Source organism: Brachionichthys hirsutus, chromosome 10 (genome assembly GCF_040956055.1).
Source record: "Brachionichthys hirsutus isolate HB-005 chromosome 10, CSIRO-AGI_Bhir_v1, whole genome shotgun sequence".
Lineage (NCBI taxonomy): Eukaryota > Metazoa > Chordata > Actinopteri > Lophiiformes > Brachionichthyidae > Brachionichthys > Brachionichthys hirsutus.
The window spans coordinates 12,120,162-12,141,563 of NC_090906.1; the positions used below are offsets into that span (position 1 = coordinate 12,120,162).

Sequence of the window (21,402 nt, forward strand, 5' to 3'; positions counted from 1 at the left end):
CTGTGAGCAGCTGCTTTATTGCCCCTGAGCAAAGACCCCCCCCTTATATATAAGAAAAAGAAGCCTTTTTCTTATACGTTCAGGTTGTTACTCCAGGATGCAATTAATGATTGCGTTGTATTGTGATACCAAAGATTGAGGATATGTGGGTATATTTTACCCCCCCAGTCCATATGGACAGGTGAGGGGAACCCTCGAAAATTACATCCGTCAAGAGGAAGTCAGACAGAATCACCTTTTGAAATTGAGAGGCTCAACATAAACTATTTTGGCCCACCCAAAAGTGAAACCCTGGCATTGCACCTGGGGGGGGGGGGCATGACAAAAGTACAAGACAAACCAGAACGAAGAGGAGATGGCGTGAGACAAGAGGGAATCAATGATTAGCAAGCGAGGACTAAAGACGGCGGACGCACATCGGACCCGTTAGGATGTCGCTGCAGCCGGGAGCGTTTTGTTCATTGGCCACCCATTCCTCCACTGAACCCAAGGGAGAACCCCCCCCCCCCCCCCCTCGGCCCCCATCCAGATCACGTTGCCCCGGGAGCAGGGCTCTGATGTGGCTTCAGATAGAGAGCTCCAAAACCCCGGGCCAGAACCACAGACCAGCCCGGCGCAGGCCGTGTCCTGCGGTCTGCTCACTAAGAGAGAATATTTTTAGAAGCCTTACCTCCCTCTCACACGCACACACACACACACACCTCTCATTTTGAAGCCGATTTCATGGAGGCGTTGCCGAAGAGTTTCATCAGGCTTCACTTGGAGAGAGGAGTTTCTGGATTGTTCTGAACTCAGGATGACTAATCAATGTTAGAGCTGAGGGCAGTGAGCGGATGGCTGTTGGTACGGCCCTGCTTCAATGTTGTGAGATTAATAAAGCTCGGGAGTTGCTGCAGCCTGTCCCAGGTTGCTTTGAGCGAGAGGCGGGACACACCTCGGATGCGTCGCCAGCGCACCCTGGGGCCACACAGGAACAAACAGCCAGCCACGCACACACTCACACACTACGGACAATTCAGACTCATCAATTCACCTAAATTGCATGGTTTTTTTTGGAGGCGGGATGAAACCGGAGAACCCGGAGAGAACCCACGCGGACGCGGGGAGATTAATCTGCAGATGACTTGATCAGTTCCTAAACATTTGGTCGATAATACGCAGGAAATCAATGCATGGCTCCCGATGTCGCGTTCGATGTCGTTCCGCGGATCAAAATCTGAAAATCTATAAAGCAGACCAACAGGATATGAAAGCAGGGATGAGCTCCATGTGGAGGGAGCGAGAGCAGAAAAAAGAGAGGATGAAGAGGCTGAGGGGAGAAGATGAGCACGTAAATATAGGATGGATGCTCAGAAAGGTGGATAAATCATTATCAGGATGGAATTGATAATTAGATCAAATGGACTCTGACTAATGCAACACAAAGAAGAGCGTCCCTTACACCGCCCATCCCATTAAAGCACCGTCAGTCTGCACCTTTTCATCCGTCACCCTTCTTCACATCAATTAAACCTCTTTCCATTGGCCGGTTCCGGTCCCTTCCCTCGGTCTCAGAGTTTCTCTTTAATCTTCGGGAGATGCTCCTATTGATGGACTATTGATTTGATGTCGCGCCTGCCGCTTTTATCTCCAGGAGGAACTCAAGCGTGGCGTGGAGCGGAGCAGAGCCGCGCCCCTGCAGGACAGGACTCAGCCCTCTGGACAGAAATCGCCGCATGTTTTAATGTTTTATTACATCCTCAAAATTTTTTATGTATTTATTATTAGATGCAACACCAACATTAGCATATTTCTGCATGTCTTTGAACCTGGCGAACCCTCCACATTTGAGCTTGACCGTTTTATTTTGAACCGTTTGATGCAGTTGAACGCCGCACGGGAGCCGGCCACGACGCCAGGATGGCTTCCTTTACATACGTAAACACGTAGATCCGAAGGGACAAATGGAACTGGCTCCCAGAACACGTGGAAGCGTCTGTGAAACAGAAAAGTGGCCGCATGGCGAAAGAGAAAAGGCTTTGGCTTTGTGTCGGGGATTGAAACATGGCACGGCTCTGCGTGCGTGTACGTTGGGACGGTGAAGCGAGGCCGCTGCCTTCAAGCTGGCCACATGTGGATTTTGTCCAAAACCCTTGGAGAGCTGAGCTGGTCCATCCCGCCACAGAGACCCAAGCTCAGGCCCAGGGGGCCTCGGCGCGCAGCAGCATCAGGGGGACCGCCTGCCGCCCGCTCGCCCGGCTGCACCGTGTGTGTTTACATGTGCTCCTCTACTTCTGTGTCTATTTATGAACATCAGCGCCCATGATTTTATATGAAAGTTAAGGATGTGTGTCTCTACATGTGTGTGTGTGTGTGTGTGGATGAGGGTCCCAGACAGGAGCCAGGATTGTGGGTTGAGAGTGCATGCCAAGCTGCCCGGCTGGGTTTGATACTCTGCTATCGATCATGTGTTCTAATGACATGGTGACTCGCCCACAGAGTCTAATTATCACCCAAAAAAAAGTGGCTGGCTCTCCTTTGGGACCATCTGCTGTGAAAACGGCGCTTGTCAGTCTTTCTCTTGTGCCCCTCATGATAAGAGTTCACGCTCGGCACCTTGACGGAATCTCCTCGCGCGACTTTCCCCCGTGGGCGTCATGTGAGAACTCGAGGCCGTAGACAATTTTCTGTGTCAGATGCGCCTGCGATTTTTCCGTAAGATTTCTATAAGGCTTCCTGCACAGCTGTGGCGGGAACAAAAGCAGCAGCAGTCACGGGACGACGCACAAAGCCTCCGATCAATAAAGTTTACCACTCGTAACTAAAGCGTCTATAAAGACTTGATTGGCTATTTGTCGATGGAGGCACTAGTTTCCAGTGGCTGCAGTGTGCATCAGCACCCGCAACGAGCAGGGGACACCGACAGCAGCACAAGCAGCGCAGAATCGGTTAATGAGCTACACTTATATTATAAATATAGATTTATATATAAAACTAGAAAAACACTCGGAGAGCGCAAACCTCCGCCAAGCAGCTCATTCCCCTCCTAACTGGATCTACTCCGTCCACATGGTGATCTGGATCATCACCAAAATTGTTCTCGGTATCTTGATACACCAACCATGAAACGTAAAAGTCAATCAGAGGTATTTTTAACTGATGTTTGAATCCGAAACGGGGGTTTCAACGTTGAAATAAAATGCATTATTTTTGGACAATCAGTAGAACAATCAGTCATGAAAGCGGCCATTAGTCACGGCCCTTTACAGATGCAGATGTAGATGAAAAGTCTTCTAATTGATCCAGATGTGCAGTCTGCCCAAAGACCGACGGCATCGGCCTTCGTCGTCCCCATCGATCCGACTCGTCTAATGTATGCGTGCGAATTATGTTCTGTAATGTCCCAACTTTATATGAACACATGCATGAGCCCCGCCCCTCTGGACGGCCCTGAACACATACTCAGTCTTAAATACACACGCATGTGTGCTGTGCGCACACACACACACACACACACACACACACACACGCACACACTTCAGAGAACAACCAGCAGCTGCCTGGCGCGGCTCCGTGGCTCTAACTAACCCATAATTGTTCCCGGCCTTTGGGCTCTCAGCGCTGGCCCACCGGAGCCAAGCGGCTAACCATCAGCAGCCTTTATGGCTCGTCCCGCCTCTGGGCTCATACCGCCGCGTGACGGAGTCGATAATCTCTGCACACGATCCAGCACATGGCGCAGGAAGCGCTCGACACCAGGGATGCATGTTCCATTTTTAGATAATGTAATTATCGACGGAGCGGAGAGCTTTCAGGTGACGGAAGGCCTCTGGCCGCCGAACCGCCGGCCGGCTACAAGCTCCCCCAACAGGCCGCGCTCGCTGCTCCCATCTTGAGTTACAACAAACTTCTACTTTACCTACGAGTAAAAAAAAAAAGGTTTTGGTCATTTTAAATCCTATTGAATGCGTGTAGCCCTCGCTTGCTCTTTCTCTCTCTTGCGTACCGTATTTGAATTTTCCAAGACTTTCTGCTAGGCCCTGTTGCTCATCTGTTCTTTCCGTCACCTGGGAAATCTAACCTTAAACACGACACGATGAAGCGGGAACACTTTGGTTTATCATAAAGTCACGACTGTCACCGCTTGCACACAAAATCCTCACTCCCAGTTGCAGGATTCAGATTGATTTTGCCTTTGAAATGTGCTTCTTATTGCCAGTAGAAACAAGACCTGCAAATTTTCTTGCAACAACAATTTTATTCACAGACTAATATTTCTCAATTTTGAATGGGGGTGAAAAAAGAGAGATGCAGTGGAAAAAGAGCGTCTAAACACTTTCCACCAGCAGAAGCGCGGCAGTCGCTTTGGAAGGAGAACTCGTGTGTGTGTGTGTGTGTGTGTGCAGTAAAGTGAGGTTCAGCCTATTGTGGTTTACCAGGTTTAGTCCATACACATACACACACACACACACACGCCAGCATAAACATTTTGCCCTCAGTACAAGTTCTGTATTGCAAATATAAAACTGAAGTCTCATATTTCTGACATGTAAATACATTTTTAAACTCGACTGAAACCTTCTAATGATGAAAGTCTAGTGCAGATTATTCTGGGAAAAGAAACAATATTTGGGGTTAAATAAAATATATATAATTTTAATCTTTGAGGAGTAATCAAAAACTCTACTGGGGTCATTCAGAATTGGATTCATGAATTACCGTAGTTAAATAAATTATTAATTTATTTTGGAGCAGACACGTGGGAATTAATAAGTATATATTATATATTGTTCCTATTCCTTTTGAAAGATGAAATATCTAATTAGTTATTAACGAGTCTGCCCCATTCTATTCTGCAGTTCTCCTTTGTGTTGTTTCTGGTTTTATTGACCATTTTAAATGCCTGCTCAAAATTTTATCAAAAGACTTCAAGTTAGAAGAAGCAGCAAACTCATGCTTTGAAAATAAAAAATATAAATTTTAAGTTTACTTAGAGTGATTCCCTAATTAAATTTAGAATATAATTAATAAAACAGATTCTGTTCTTTCTTCCAGCTCAGAAATGGATTTGTGATTGTTTTAAAAAAAGAAGCATTTGTTACCGGGCCGCACAGAAAGAATAAATAATTTATATAATTTCCGTTGTACAGATTGTTTTATTTTGAAAAACGACAGGATTTTCTCCGACGTAAAATTTGCCTGTGAATCTTCATGGTCACGCGATACGCTACTCATAAAAAAGAACCTTAACCTTAATACACTCACAGTATTTCCAGGCCAGATCGACTGTCGATCAAATACAGTGATATTACTTTACGCTGATGACGTGCAGCTATTTGCAATTAAAACGAATTCATGTGACGTGTCTGCAGCTTCTTGTGTTGTGGCGTTTCAGGTGAGGAAACAATCTGTTCCAGAAAGTGAAAATGCTCAGTTGTTGTCGCTGTGGTAACCCTGCTGCCCACCGTTGTCCTTAAACAAATCTACTTACTGCTGAGAGAAAAGTGCGTCCCTGTTCCTTGAGTGCGGTGGTGAAACAGTTAAAGGTGATCTTACGTTGCCAGAGTGCGTCTGCTGGGGTTGCGGTTTTGCTTTACCAGGTGCACAGAGTGGTAACCACTTCTCACTGTTTACTGCTAACTCCCTTCCGTTGCTGCAGCGATCTTGTCTTCCGTCATGTTCTCTCTCTCTCTCCCTTTCAGACTCTTGCAATCACTCTCATTTCTTTTGTCCATCTGATCAACACAATCTGATAAATCAGATGACGTGTTTCTTTTGTCGTTCACTTCCTGCTCACCCACTTCTTGCCTTTCATCTGTCCTCGGCGTACATACAGTGTTCCCCACATACATACCTAATACTATATGCAACACCTACGCCTTGATGCCTGCCCACACACTGTCACACGCTGCAACCACAGCGCAGTGCACATCACAGTTGCTCTAGTTTTTGGTTGGCCCTTAGAAATGCACACACAACCTGATTTATGACAATAACTTCTCCTCACCAATAACACAAACTCCAACCTTTGAGTTGTAGCTTCATCCATCTCTTCAGAAAATTAAACAAATCCAATTAAGTCCGTCAGCGGCATTGACAAATTGTGTTTGTTTTTCTGGTCTACTTCCCCGCCTTCCGTTTCCGTTTCCATTCACCCCATTCATCCCATCTCTTACTATTTTTCGAGACACATCTTCTTGCTCCCTGAAGGCCGGAACGTTTCCTCTTCTCTCGATTCCATCAAGGAACCCTGACACAATGGTTGGTGGGATCAACGTCTCAGCTCGTCATAGGAATAGGCCAAAAGACACTCATCGTGTGCTCTTCTGCATTTGTTTGTGTCGCATCAATGAGTCCCATGGCCACATGACGTGGGTATGTGTGTCTTTCCCTAAAAAAGTGCTAAACAAAGGCAGGAAATCAATTTGACGCATGGCCGAGCTCCTTGTGAGGAAGCCAGTTGAAATGGGAATTCCTCCTGCTCCTGTTTCTGGCTAAATAAATTATATTAACACATGGTTTCAGAGACAAAACATGAGTCTACACAAGGCGGGGAAGTCGTAGCACACACACCTCTACCGGTAAGCTGTGGAAATTCACCAGGGCCTCATTTGTTCCCTCTGTGTTTCCTTTAGATGGCAAAACATGGATGTTTCCTGGAACTGGGACTGGAGCATCTTTATTCTGCCCTGACTTAATGTGTGAGGTCAATGGTTAACTACATCCATGACGGCAGTGGAGGTAAACATAGAATGAGGAGCTAGCAGCTAGTCAAAGGTAGTTAGCTATAGTACCAGGCAAAAACTAGTAGTAGGTAGATAGCAGCTAGTAGCAGGTAGCACCTAGTAGCAGCTATTAGCTAGTAGCAGGTAGCACAATGAGCTCAATAGCCAAAAGAAAAACAATGACACACATTTGAAACTCTCATTATTTTAAGATTAAAATAAAATAATTAAATATAAATGACCAAGTAATGTAAATTACGTCACGTCCACGGAAAAAAACACTCAACCAGATGTGAACACACAGACATACACACACACACACACATGCGCTGTACAAGACAGTAAACCGCCTGTAAATGTCCTGAAAGCACCAGATGAAAGAAAAGGCACGCAGCAAATTGTCATGGAAAAATCACATCCTGTCTGTCATCGAACTGACAAACATTAAAAGCAGCCGAAACACGCCAAACACACGGCACATGTCTCACACCGATATAACGCTGACGGGAATTCACTGTCTGGGGGGTTTAAACCAGGATCATTTACTCTGGATGCAGATTCCATCCAGCCTTTAATCCATTTCAAAACATGACCTGTAGCTCAGGAAAAAAAAGGTTTCATTCATACAGATTTATTATTCGAAACATCCTTGAAAATGAATGTGGTGCTAAGAGTGATTTGGTTTCCGATATTGAGGCTGCAGTCAAGGAGTTGAAGTTTCTTCAAACTCTTCACTTTTGACAGTTTGAGTGTGTCTGTGCGTGTCTTTTCCGAGTATCTCCCTTTGTGGCAAATCCTCACATTAGAGAAGCTTGAGCCAGACAGTGAGGAAATTGCACTAAATGATTGGAATCGATTATCAAAAAGCGTTTCTCAGAATTCCGTCTGAGCTGCATGCTTCATTAAGTCTGCCTTAATGGTCAATGGCAGATTAGAAGACAGCAGGAAACTGGAATGCGGCCACAAAAAGCAAGACGAAAAGTGAAAGGCAGATGGAAAAAAACCAGAGATGTGACGTCTCGCTTAACATCTCCTGTTGGTGACAGGAAGCGTGGGAGGAATCATGGGAAATGTGGTCTTCATCTAAAGAGACATTTGCACGAACGCCGCCGCATGAGGTTACTAACTGCCTCGTCCTCTGCTTCTCTTCTTTCCACACTCGCTGCAGCAGAGCAATCTGTTGTTGCTTTGGTGGCTTGTAGAGATAAAAAGTCTGATCTAATCTGGTTTAACGCATCTGAGACGGTAACATCAGGCAGCCCCCCCCTGCTAACACCTGCCTTTTACTGCTTTATGGTTACTCCCGCTGCACCTTCCTGCTGCGCCGGAAAGGGATAAGTGGGTGAATAATTACAGGTAGAAACACCTCGGGGCCGTCGGAAGGGTTTTTTCCTCTTCTGATATTCTTTCATTCCCCACATTCTCACCTCTTTAAATTATCCGAGCAGTTTCTCATCACTACTTCAAAGCCATCAGCCGACTGATGCGTCATCTCCATTTGAATCTTCCCACCTCCCTTTACCTTCTCTGTCCACGATGGTCACTCTTCCTCCACAGCTCGCTCTCTCTTTCTGCAGTCTGTCTATTTGATCTCTTGCTCGTCAGATTTGGCTCAAATTAACATTTTGTAAAAGCTAGCATTTGCAGGACTTCATCAACAGATCCGTAAAAGTCACGGGCAACGCTGTAGTACGCATGCCAGGCCAGTAGTTGGCAGTATAACAATATAGAATATACACTATCGACGCTATGGTAGCATTGAAGCAAACTTCTCAAGTTCTCAATACCTTTGGAATAATGGAGATTTGTTGTCCAATCATAATTTCACACAATAATCTGGGAAATTACTTGAACATAATCTCTGGATTACAAGCGTCGTAACAATAGAAAGTTAAACCTCTGCTGTCTCAGCTCGGCTGTCCAATCACAGGTCGGACGCCCCTGGCTCTAGTGGCTTTAAACGGTTTGTTCTGGGACCATTCAGGTTTAAATCTTGCACGCAGTCCCCAAAAACATTTGTCGTTGTAAGATTTCCATCCGACCCTGCATTTTGCTGCCTTCTGCTGAAAGCTGCTTTTCTTTTAGGCCCCTTAAATCGGGGTGGCGGGGTCCTTATCGTAGCCAGTCAGAGGCAGGGAGGCCCCGGCACCGCTCATCCCGGCCCCTTGGGCTGTGGGAAGGGGAGGATTAGGGAGGCCTCATCCTGTGCTGCTGCCATTGTGTACCAAGGACCGTGGGCCGGTGCCCCCCCCACTGTCAACACTACAATACAATGGAAACAAGGAAGTGGCAGGATCCTAGAGAGTCACACACACTCATGCCATCCCCTTGATCCTGGAGGATCGACTTTGTATTATTTGGGAAACACAAGGAGTAAAAGGGGAAGGGGAGGGGCGCTTATTAGCAGCAGCATCTGATTTCTGAATGGATACGAGGAAGAGGAGGAAGCATATGAAGAAAAAAAAGGCTGAAGGCGTGAAACATTCCAACTCAACAATTAAAAAGCAAAAGAAGCATGAAATACTCAACCCCCCCCCCCCCCAATGGGTTAGGTCCTTTGAGAAAAACAGAAAAAAGTTGTTTTAGTTAATAACATTTCCTGTTTATTGCATATGCAAAAACTGAAAAATACCCCAAATATCAAAAAGCATCTTTCTAGTTGAGAGAAAATGAAACATATATAAAACAGTTTTCCAGTTATGCCCAGGAGAAACAAAACTACCTCACCGAATGAGCTGAACTTCCAACTTGTAACCGTGGAAACAGGAAAAATTAAAACTGCAAAAGCCCCTGAACATCAAAAGACATCACTTCAAACTTTGGTGCAGAAGATTTTCTGACAAAAAGGCCGAACGCGTTTTGAATTATGCAACAAACGTGGCAGAAGCTACAGATAAACTGTTGCGGCGTAAGACGGTAACAATAATTAAACTGACGTTTCCTTTCATGATTTGGAAATTATTGTTCAGAGAATTCCATCAAGGGGAAATTTCCAAAGCTGCATTCTTTCACATTTTCTAAACGCGCTGCATCTGAGGCTGTGCTCCTATCATCTCTCATATTTAGCGAAACGAAATGCCAAATGAGGAGGAAATCCCCTAAAACGGCCCTCGGAGCCGTCCCGGGCTGGCCTGTAAACTCCAGTCACTGGGCTCACACAGGGAAAATGGGTGAAAGCAAACCCCTGACTGCGTTCCAGAAGCAGATTCAGTTGGTGTCCAGGTGCAGGAGGCGCAGGAGGTGCAGGAGGTGCAGCCTCTCAAGCCTGCTGATGCTTCCACCCGACCGAAGCCTCCACATCACAGGGCGTTCGCAGCCTCTCTGACTCCGAACGACCACGGCTTGTCTCCGAACGTCAGCCGCCAAACTGCTTGTGAACGTCCATTAAAACGTCCTGCAAACCGGCTTCATCTCAGTCCCACAGGACAGAGACACGACGCACGCATAGCAGCCTGAGATGAGATGCTTCCTCGTCCGTTTCAGCCTGGCGGGGTAAATCTGACGTGGATTTAAGGATGCTAAGCGTTTATAGGTTTAGATCTGACCCGGATACGTCTTCTGTCAGACGGTCTGAGACGCTACGGGAGTAAAGACGAAGACCAGAGGGACACGTGAGTCCGTGTCTCTCTGTCGACAGTGAATACCGTCACGCTCATATCAGAGAGTTTAGGGGAAGCGCGGTTCGGTCGCCGATGGGTTTGACTTGGGTGGCACGTTGGCGCAGTGGGTAGCGCTGTTGCCTCACAGCAAGAAGTTCACAGGTTCGAATCCAAGTTTGGGTCCTTCTGTGAGGACTGGGTGTGTCCTTCCCGGCTTCCTCGTCCACACACGTCCACACACCATTCAAATGACTTCTTGTGATTAAGGTTATTAACAGCCAACGAACGCACACAATTACACACACAAACACAAAACAGGCCGTCTTCTGGATCGTTCAAAGGCAACGCGCTGAGGGATTAATATAATCTCTGAATGCCTCAAATCAGGGCGGCTGATCGCTGCATTCATGTGACCCCAGTGAAATACATGAACCGCCGCGAGAGGAGAATCATGTCTGGAAAGGGGGAGGGGGGCAACATTCAGTCTTTACAGATTATAATAATAATAAGAAGAACGTATCCATCTTCTTGAATGTGAAACAATAAAGAAAAAACAACGCAAACAGAGAGCGCAGACCTCCGCCAAGCTGCTCGCTCCCCTCCTAACTGGATCCACACCGTCCACATGGTGATCTGGATCAGCACCAGAAGGTTCTAGATTGTTCTCGGTATCTTTATACACCAACCATGAAAAGTAAAAGTGAATCAGAGCTGATGTGTATTTTTAGATGATTTTCGAATCCATAAATGGATTTTAATGTTAAAATGTAATATTATTTTCCTGACCTCATTCTGGATCAGATCCAGAAGACATTTTCCATAATAGTCCATATCAACCCCCCCCCCCCCCTTTATTACTGTGATTTCTTAGGATTTTTTGGAAAAAGCCTCCATTATAAGTAAATGGAAAAATCCAGAGGTTTTGTTTTTTGTATCCAAACGGGTATCCGGATCGCTCTCAAAATGTTATGGGATCAAAGTTAGACCAAGACCCATCTTTGGATTTCTTTTTCCATCAAGATCCATCCAGCAGTTTTTCTGTAATCCTGCTAACAAACAAACAGCCAAACGGCATCAAAAACAGACCCTCCTCTTACTTTAAAGAGAACCCCCCCCCCCTCAGAGAACTCGCGTTCAGATGCACGCAGAGATCGGACTCGTGTTTCCTTGTCCCGCGTGAACGCCGTTACACCGGCAAACACCCAACGCAGGCCCGTTTCCCAGACCTGTAGTTTCCAATCCACCCCCCCCCCCCCCCCCCATCCATAATCATCAGCCCCACCAGACGGGAGCCTTTCAAGTGGAGCGAGACGGGCCTGATACGGCGCTGCCGCCTCACAACCAGCCGGCTAATTACAAGGGAAGCAGCATCACGTGAGCAGAGTGTGGAGTCTCGAAGACACACAGGGAAAGAAAGTGCTCTTTATCTAGCCGACCCCCCCCCCCCCCCCCCCCAACACCAACCCGCTGTTCATACACAACAACAAAAACAGCGATCGGCTGGAGAGGGAGGCCGGGGAGCTGCTCAAAACGTTGCTGCAGGGAGAACGCCAACACGCAGGGGAAGCCCCCCCCCCCCCCCCCGGGGGCCCCAAACAGCGGGCCAGCGGACCCAGCAGGAGGATTTAGACTTACTGATGGAGACACCGAGCTGTTGGGGATGTAAGGGTCCGGCAGCATCAGGAACGGGTACCCCGGATACGCCGGCGTCTTGTACATGCCTCCATCCTGGTGCTTCGACACTGAGGTCAGACGTAAGAACATGAAGCGTTAGAAACTCAAAGGACATGTCCGGATTATTAGATTAGATTTAACTCATCGAGTGCCAGACATTTTCAGATCAGCTATATGCCGAGGGCCCCAATTTTTGCTCATTTTGCCCGATTGTCCAAGCCCCACAGAATATTCCTTACTATTTCTGTCATTTATATTTTTGACGTTTGAAAGGCAAAACTAATAATTATATGGGCTTTGATGTCATGTCCAGATGAGATAAGAGATTTCAGGCGCAACAAGAGAACATTTTCACTTTGAGAGAAGTTTATGAAAACGATTTACTCTGCGGAGCTGAGACGCGTGGAATTAAAACCAGCGTGTTTCTGTCTCCTGGAGCAGGAAAGTGAAATTATTTTTGCTATTTCGGGTGTCAAACTTAACAAAATAATACAAATAAATAATAAAAGAAGTGTGGCATGTTACATATAAAAACCTTTTTAAAAGAAATACAATTTAAAATGAATTTACTGAAACATTTTTAGCAGTATAATATTGAAATGTTCTCATCCTTTGTTTTAGCTGCTCTTTTCTCGGACGCGCTCAGATCGCAGCCCCGCAGGCGGTCAAGTGGGATAAAGTCCTACAGTCATGAACGCACCACGGACATTTTTCCAGGGTACACCTGAATCGCTCTTTGAAGTTGGATGTGAGGCTGCAGCACGTGTCCCGGTGCCCCCCCCCCCTAAATGCTTGCTCTTACCACCGTCCAGATGCCCCCGGTGCTTCTCTGCGAAGCCCCTCTGCTCTCCGGGCTGTGCGCGTCGGACCGCCTGGAGGGAACCGAACAGAAACACGGGGGGGTGAAAGTTCATAAAACGATACGCAGCCCCGTCCCGCAGACAACCCCCCCCCCCCCCCCCCGTCCCGTCCCGCAGACATTTAGTTGCGCCTTTTCTTCTCTTTTAACACCTGAGTAAAGTAACGCAAGTTACTCACACTTCACACACTCTTTCTCTGCGTTGTTCGCGCGCACACACGCACACACGCACACACCTACCGGACTCTGATTGATCTCCGACTCGTTGACCAGAGAGGACTTGAGGTCGGCCAGGTCCCCCTCCGTGAACGCGTTTTCCTGGATCTTCTCCTCTTGCTCTCCTTCGTCTTTGAACGCGATCATCTCATCATTCGCCCCCAGATCGTCCCCCCCGCCGCTGCTGAGCTGAGGCATGCCCCCCCCCACCCCCCACCCTCCAACCGGGCGACGTGTGACACTTTAAAAGAATAATATTAAGAATAAAAAAGAAAGCACCGGAGGACTTTCAGTTAAATCTCCTCCGTCCTGGGGCGCCCCCGAAGTGCAGAAACAGCCCCCACCGCATGCAGGGAAAAGTTGAGATGCGGCCGGTAGCCGAGGAGAGGACGAATGTTCCTCCTCCGAGCCCGAGACATCAAAGGGGCCGACCGGATGATTGACAGGTCCGATGACTTGCTGGGGGTTGTACGATTGTTTCTGCAGAGGGCTGAGCCTCTTAAAGAGACAGCACCCCCTTAAAGCAGCTCAACAGGCGTGATTCACAGGGGCGTCTCCAGCAGATCCAGGGTCCAGCTGCGAACAGGCTGCTGCGCCTTACCGTCTATGGACTCTATACACTCCACCACTGTCAAATGGGTAAATAGCTAAAGTACAGACATGCGGAGGGGGGTGGGGTGGGGGGGGGGGGGGGGGGCTTCAAAGGAAAAATTATTCAGGAGTACATTGAATGACGTGAAATACCGGTACTTGTGCTGACATTTTCGGAAACGATTAGATATTAATCCATCCTCCATCCATCCTGCATCCATTTTCTTCCGCTTTTCCTGCTTTTTGCGGGTCTGGAGCCTATCACAGTTTGCTATGGGGCAAGAGGCGGGGCACACCCCGAATGAGTCGCCAGTACATTGCGGGCCCACATATAGTGACAGACAATCACTCCAGGATAGTCAAAAGTGATCTTCAGCTTCAGCCAATTCCTCTTTCGGTTACAGAATTTGTGAACTCTCCTTATTTTTTTAAATATATTTTGTAAACTGAAGATTTTAACTAACTATGAGTTGCTGTCTGCTAATATATTTGTCGAATTGAGTCAATTCCCGATTTTTTTAAAACTATTCAATAATAAAAAGCACTACATGTGTGATTTATTTGGGGGGAAAACTGCATTGAAATAATTAATATCTTTATATCCTTTCGTACCTGCATCCACCAAAATTCCCCTTTAGCTCTCCTCTTTAACAGAATTAAGGCAGGCAGATTTCCAGCAGCTAAACATTTATATCTGATTTTTCTTTTATATCCAGACATGCACACCCACACGGTTTCCACCGCTAAAGTTCCAAGCATTATTCCCTTCTGAAACAAAGAGCATCTTTAAAAAAAGTCGTTTTATAGAATGTGAAAATAAATTTCACATTCCTGTAACCCTGCTGAAAACTAACCGGGACACAGGTCCTGATCGGTGCAGGTAAAACACCAAAGAAAGAAAGAAATGTTTTTTTGACAAGAACGCAGTTCAGCCTCTAGTGGATGAAGTTGGTACTACAAAAACAAACAAACATGTAAATACTCTGCTTTACAGAGGTAATTTTCCATGTTTAACTTTTTATTTTACCCTGAACGCAACCTAAAAAATATTGTTAATGTTATTGTTTCACCTTTAAAAAGAAGTTTATTCAAGAGTAAACCTGTCCATGAATTGATGTCACCTGTTTCAGCTTCTGACAACTTGAAAGGATGTGTGTGTGACGACAACAAGTCAGCCATTGTGATGGACATGAGGGGGTCCAATCACATGCCTTGACGCTTGAATCCCCGCCCTCGCTCGCTGGGGATTGGTTCACATGGAACGTGTCTTGCCAACCTGTGACTATAGTGGTCAAGCGTTTAGTGACTCATTACAGACACAGCTCTACTAAGTAAAGTATAATCCTATATTTATTGTTCATAATACCAGCTGGTCATGCAGCTGGTCTGAAATGATTTAAAGGCTATTATCATCGTTAAGTTCATTAGTCTTTGATATTTAGGCATTGTGAGTTTTAATCCTGTTCCAGGCGGCTGCAGTCGCAATATTCAGTCGAATGTGCTCACATTTTGGGGAAAAAAAGAAATACAAGTTCTCATTTGCATGGACAGAAAATGGCAAGTATACAAAGTACACCCGAAAGCACGACATGCTCATCAATAACTGACACACAGCATGTTTTGGCTGGTCCGTACATCCCCCCCAGATTTTGTAAGCGTCTTCTGAACAGCAAAAAAGAGTGGATGTTGCTCGGACTGGAATGGAGGAGGAGAAGAAAAAAACAACAACATTTCAAAGATGTAGACTGAAGTTCTGATTTCTCATCACACTGGCAACTTGCCTTCCCCTCAGTTCCTCCCAGTGCCAATGCATTTTTAATGCTGATACAGTAGCATAGCTGGTCTTCAGCGCTTTTTAATTGAGAAATATTTATACACTCCCATGCTGTGACTTAATCTGAGTCGGTTGTCTTGAATGAAAATGACGATCCACAGCTGGGAAACAGAATTAAATACAAACATAAAATGGGCCTGGCATTTGCATAAAGCTGCATATTTATAACATATCGTCGATGCATATTAATAAAAAGATTAAAATGAGCCGTTTTAATGCATGCAAATCTAAATTATAAATGAGTTGTTTAAACTCCTTGTTTACCCATCTTGATTAAATATAGACAGCTGTTTTTCCGGAGAGACAAGCACCTCTCCTGCCACGCCGCCTCGTCGTCCCCGTGCGAGCTCATCCCGAGTTTCCCCACAAAAGCCCCCCCGCTGAGAGTTACATGCTGTCACCACATGGGTTCACAGGTTCATCCAGGGCTGCAGGCCACTTCGAACACACCGATCACACATTCAGAACTGCTTTCCTTCTTTAAATCCGGTGAGGCCTTTGACCCACAAACTCTCTCTCTCTCTCTCTCTCACACACACACATGCTCACTCCATCGCTAGAGAGGAAGTCATATTTATGGTGTCATATTCCTTCATTCTTCACCTTCCTCATCACCTTTAATCTCCAGCACTGATTACAGTTATGTAGCCGGATCTGATAGAAGTAAAGTAACAAATGGAGTCATATATAAATATATATAAAGCCTATTTCTTCCATGCATGCGCAGCCATGTGAAATAATAAGACTAGATATTTATGCGTGTATTTTTTTTATGATCTAGCAGAGCAACTAACTCTGCAGTCCCGCTAACGATTAAAGGCAGAAGACAAACATGTGTTAAGCATATTTATCAGAACAAAATGCAATGCTAGCTGGAAAAATATCAAAGAACAAATCTATTTTGTTGAACCAACGGTTCCCAACCTTGGGGTCTGGGCCCTGGAACATATCGCAGGCTAAATCTGAGGAGTCATGAACATAAAAATGTATATGTGTGCTCAGAATATTACATTTCCATCAACTTTTTTTTTTGTCATTAAACCTTTTCTTGATGTATTTTTCCTCATGTTTAAAAAAAAAACAATGTTGCTGTACTGCTGATAAGCAGTTTATGCAACCCGTGACAACTGCTATCAGAACCCTAATCCGATATAATCTGAGTGTGCTATATATGGTCAGCACGATGCATACGTCCTCATCAGGGTGCGTGTGTGTGCGTGCGTGTGCGTGTGCGTGTGCGTGTGCGTGTGCGTGTGCGTGTGCGCAGGCTGCACTTGGATGACCACATTTTGAAATTATAAGCAAGACGTCAGTATATTTAAAGACGCTCCACAGCTCTCAATAATGCATTTTGGTTGGGAGCAGTTCCAGACCCCAAGGGGCCACGATCCCAAATGTTTGGGAGCCTCACGATGGAGAACAAAAGAAGATGAATGTTATTGTGTGGCCCTGAAAGATGCGCAGCAAATGAATGATTAAAATCTGTGCAAAAGAAAATAAAGAATACACAAACATAAACTCTACTGTCAGCATCAGGGCTTGATTGAATGAGGAAATCATTTCAATGGGTCGCTTTCCGTTGCTCAATCTTCAGCGGGGAGAATTTTCCTTCGTTAACGTGCCCCCCCCCCCCCCTCCAAAGATGAATCACAGTTGGTTCAAAAAAAGATTATATACTGTGCTTTCTAAAGGAACATCAGGCACATTAAAGCTGCAGAGTAATTAAATCATGTCCTTTCATTGGGGTTAAGCCACATCTAAGTGAAGAGCTCTTAACTGGAACCACTTGTGTGCTTTTTATTGCTAGTTTTCCTACAATCAAAACCATGTCCTTCAAGGCAGCATCCATCCAGCCGGCAATGTGGAACCTCAACAAATCTAGAAAATGTTTCAGCTTTTTCTCTGTTTCGAAATATTTGCAAAAGGATTTTTTAAATTTGTTTTTTTAAACAAAGACTTCAGTCGTTCGTCAAGGGGATAAGTTGTAGCTGCTGTCGAGGCAGATTTCAAGATCGCGACCTTTTGAATCATTTCAGAATTTAAAACATCACGACTAAAGGTTACACGCTGAGACCAGCAAAGGTAGACAAATGTTTCCTCCAGATGCCAAACATCAGCGTGTCCGTGAGCACAACCTGCACCTCCTGCCAGGAAACCTCTCTCTCTCACACACACACACACACACACACACACACTGAAACCTGATTAAAAGTGGACAATTCCTAGCTCATCAAAAACAAGACTGAGTTTAAAACAAGAAGTGTAAAAAAAAAGAGAAGAAGAATTTCATTTTAATCCAATAATGAGGCTTCATTCAAGTTCTAGTTGGGGATGTTTGCTGATTTGCGTCTGTCTCCGGCTTCAGCACAACGAAGTCCCTTTAACTCTTCGTTAGCTCCTTATCAAACATTCATGAGCTGATATCACAGATCTGCGGAGGGCTTTGAAGGTGAAATCAACAAACATAAACAGCTTCACAAACACAACGCGGGTCTTCAGCAGAGCATCGGCGGATGAAGGACGCTTCGTTTGTGCTTCTGGATCCGGTGCATGATATAAAATATCATGAATTTGAATTTGAATTTTCATCCTGAGGAACTCAGAGACAAACAACGCGAGTCAAAAGTTCAGAAACGGTTTAAAATATAATTAACATAGTAAAGCACTCGGAGAGCGCAGACCTCCGCCAAGCAGCTCAGTCCCCCCATATTGTGACTTACAACAAAAAATATTGCTCTACATTTACTTGATCTATATTTTTGCATTCCTTAACCATGAAAACAAATCTTTAGCAATTTGATCCTCACATTATTAGTTTAGAGGTTATTCACTAAAAGCATCACTTTCAGTAATGGGAGATTCGTCTGGATTCTAGATCCAGAGCTTTTGAAGATACGACAAATCCATTTGTCCACTACTAATTCCAGTGTCTTGGTGAAGGAAGCAGATACAGAACCTTGTTAGAAATCTCTATCTCTAATATTAAATGCACAGTAGGCCGAAACGCAAGTGTTACCCCCATTTGTCAAAAAATTGCAATAATAACCTCAATCTGGATCCGATCTAGATGAAAGACGGTAGAAAAATAGAGATCCCCACCCTACAAAGTGATCCATAATCCAGGATCCGTAATCCTTAGTCATCTGTTCCTGGTGATAGTCCCAACATTTCCTCAAAGTTTTATCAAGATCCGTCAGTAACTTTTTGAGTTGTGTTGGTAACAGACAGACAGACAGACAAAAACACAACCTCCTGGGTGGAAGTAATGATATAAGTAAAAAAGTTGTTTAATAATGAAAATAAATGTAAAGAATCAATTTGTAATACAATTATCATGAAGATATACTCTTATGTATTTGGAGCCCTGTTCATCTACATTAATGGCAGGTTTTACTGCGCTTAAAATGCTGAAGATCTACATATTTCTTTTTTTCCTTTTTGACAGAGGACTGGTTGGTGAGTTTCCTTTCTGAGGTTTGTCTTTCGAGCGTCATCCTTTTTCCATTTCTCTGCCTCTCCGTTAAAGGAGACGAGCCCCTGCAGTTTAATGCAAACCATCTCTATATCTGTCTGGAACAGAAGTCATCCTAAAGCCGTCCTCTCCCGGCCTGCTGGAGGGAGACACACACACACACGCACACACACACACACACACACACACACACACACACAGCAAATGATGAGTTGAGGTGATCTATCTGTCCGAAGATGGTTTTTGAAATGTTTTCCTCGACTCGCTGCTGAGAACATTCATTTTTATTATTTTTAATTCAGAATCTTAATTAAAAATGTCAGATAAAATCTGGATTATTTTACACATCTACTGTTTATTAGAATTTTTTTTGATGCTAACATATTTTGCATCTAATATGATACGATGAGTGCACCAATAATTCCACATGAAGTAACTGTCCGGAGCTAAAAGAAGAAAAATGAAATGATTAATAGACGGCATTATGAGGCATGACTAACGTCAGGAACAGAGGAAATAAATGTTTCTTTAATTACAAAATATTTAGTATATATATAATTTACAGATACAATTTCTTTTGCCGTTTGGGTCATGTATTAATCTTTATTTTGCATTCAGATTTTATTTATATATTTCAGGTTTCTGGACTGTACCCAGATTCTTTTTACTGACATTATTACTAAACTTTTATTTTAAATATTTTTTTCTAAACTACATTTTTTTGATTGGAATTAACAGGTTTTTAAAAAATATCGCACATTTGAGTATTAATAGAAATAAAAAATAAAAACATTAATAATGAATGAATGAACTGATGCAGGTTTAAATGTGCAACATTTACGAAAGCTCTGAATCATTTTTTTCATCTGCGTTTTGAAAGATTCTCTTTTCCTCTCTAGTGGGGAATTAAAATAAGTCTGTAGTTTCTCGTTTGGTTCCATTACATGAGAATGATAACGATGAGGAGGAGGGTCAGACCTTGGCCTTCGGTCTACAGGTTACTGTGCTCTCTCTCTCTCTCTGTCTCTCTCTCACACACACACTCTGCTGACTGGCAGCATGGGGGAGACGTGCTGTAATCTGGGAGGCAGGAACAAAGAATCTCGTTAATGCAGAGACTCGCAGGGGCGTTTGATGTGGAGCCAAGTCATTCATTCCTAACACACACACGCACACACACACACACGCACACACACACACACACACACACACACACACACACACACACACACACACACGTATGTAGAACATGAGTGTGCACACATGCAGCCTCTTACCACAGTGCGCCCCAAACGCACTTTTTCAGAAGAAGCAGCTGAAAATAGTGCTGCAGTGACGCTCCTGCTATTTAAAGTCAGGCTTTAGGTTTGAATCAAAAGAGTCGAATCTCTCAAACACCGAACCGCAAATCTGCAGCTCGAATTGACGGAAACATGATCCGGAGAGAGTCGTGGTGTCCTCAAAGTTAACGTCCACAAAGCACAGGCCTTTAGTTCTCATTCTGTTATTCATTCTGATGCTTGAGAACAATCAGAGCACCGCATGAAACAACTTTTACACGTTATAGAATAATTCCAATATTAGAATAATAGAGAAAGCAAAATGGATTCTAATTAAATAATCCCTCTAACCTCCACAGGCATGTGTTTCTGCAGCAGCAGCAGCTCATTAGCATCGCGCGATTTCTCCTTTCATGATGCTAGTGGCTAATTCTTCCTCCAGCACACTCCGATGCCGACGGTCTGGTTCTTGTGGCCGTTCTGCTGTCCTCCTCTGCTGAACCAACCCGATATTAGCGGTCGTTGTGTTCACCACAGCCGGCGAGGCCAAACTTCATGTCCGATGAAGCTTCTGCCCCGGAGCTCATGAGATCACAGCAGGCCTGAATCGGGACGTTCATTTTCAAGATCTGTCCATCTGTCGAGCTTCTTCTCTCATGTCTCGGGCGTCACCTGTCTCTGTGATCTGGTTTGATTTCTGACTTTATCGTCATTTCAGCTTCTAATGGGTTTTGGGTGGAATAATAATAATAATGTTGTGAGTTAGTTGTGAGTCCATATGAGAATGACACACAGTTTACGGCATCGTGACGACTTCCTGATGCGCCATGAGCTGCAACGTAAAGGAAAAGAGAAAAATCATCAATCCATTCATTTCCTGAATCCCTTTTTGTATATGTGACCCCCCCTTCTGCCGTTGTTTAGCCACCTTATGACCCTTTTGCATCCTCTGAGGAAAAGGCAGGAGGTGGAGCTAGACGTGGCGGAGATGAAGATGGGGTTCTCCTTGGAAGTAACCAGGTTGGGTAGGATTAGAAACAGCGCTCCTTCATCTCTTTTGCTTGGCAGAGTTTTTTGGTTCTCATTTTTCCGACGCTGCCCGCTGAGTAGTTTATTGAGTTTTGCCACTCTATAGTTTAGCTCTATTTTTAGTTCGCCGTAGTTTATTCCTTT

At 44.8% G+C, this 21,402-nt stretch overlaps 1 protein-coding gene across 1 annotated transcript in view; it reads right to left on the bottom strand.

The window, feature by feature from the left end:
- tcf7 (transcription factor 7) overlaps nt 1–13,250 on the bottom strand; it is a 32,558-nt gene extending 19,308 nt beyond the window's left edge. Inside the window, exons 1-3 of the mRNA XM_068744091.1 lie at nt 13,077–13,250; nt 12,780–12,849; nt 11,939–12,045 (exon numbers count right to left, since the gene is read on the bottom strand). Coding sequence (XP_068600192.1) covers nt 11,939–12,045; nt 12,780–12,849; nt 13,077–13,250 — 351 coding nt within the window. The remainder of the gene's footprint in view (nt 1–11,938; nt 12,046–12,779; nt 12,850–13,076) is intronic.
- Between the last annotated feature and the right edge of the window lie 8,152 nt (nt 13,251–21,402).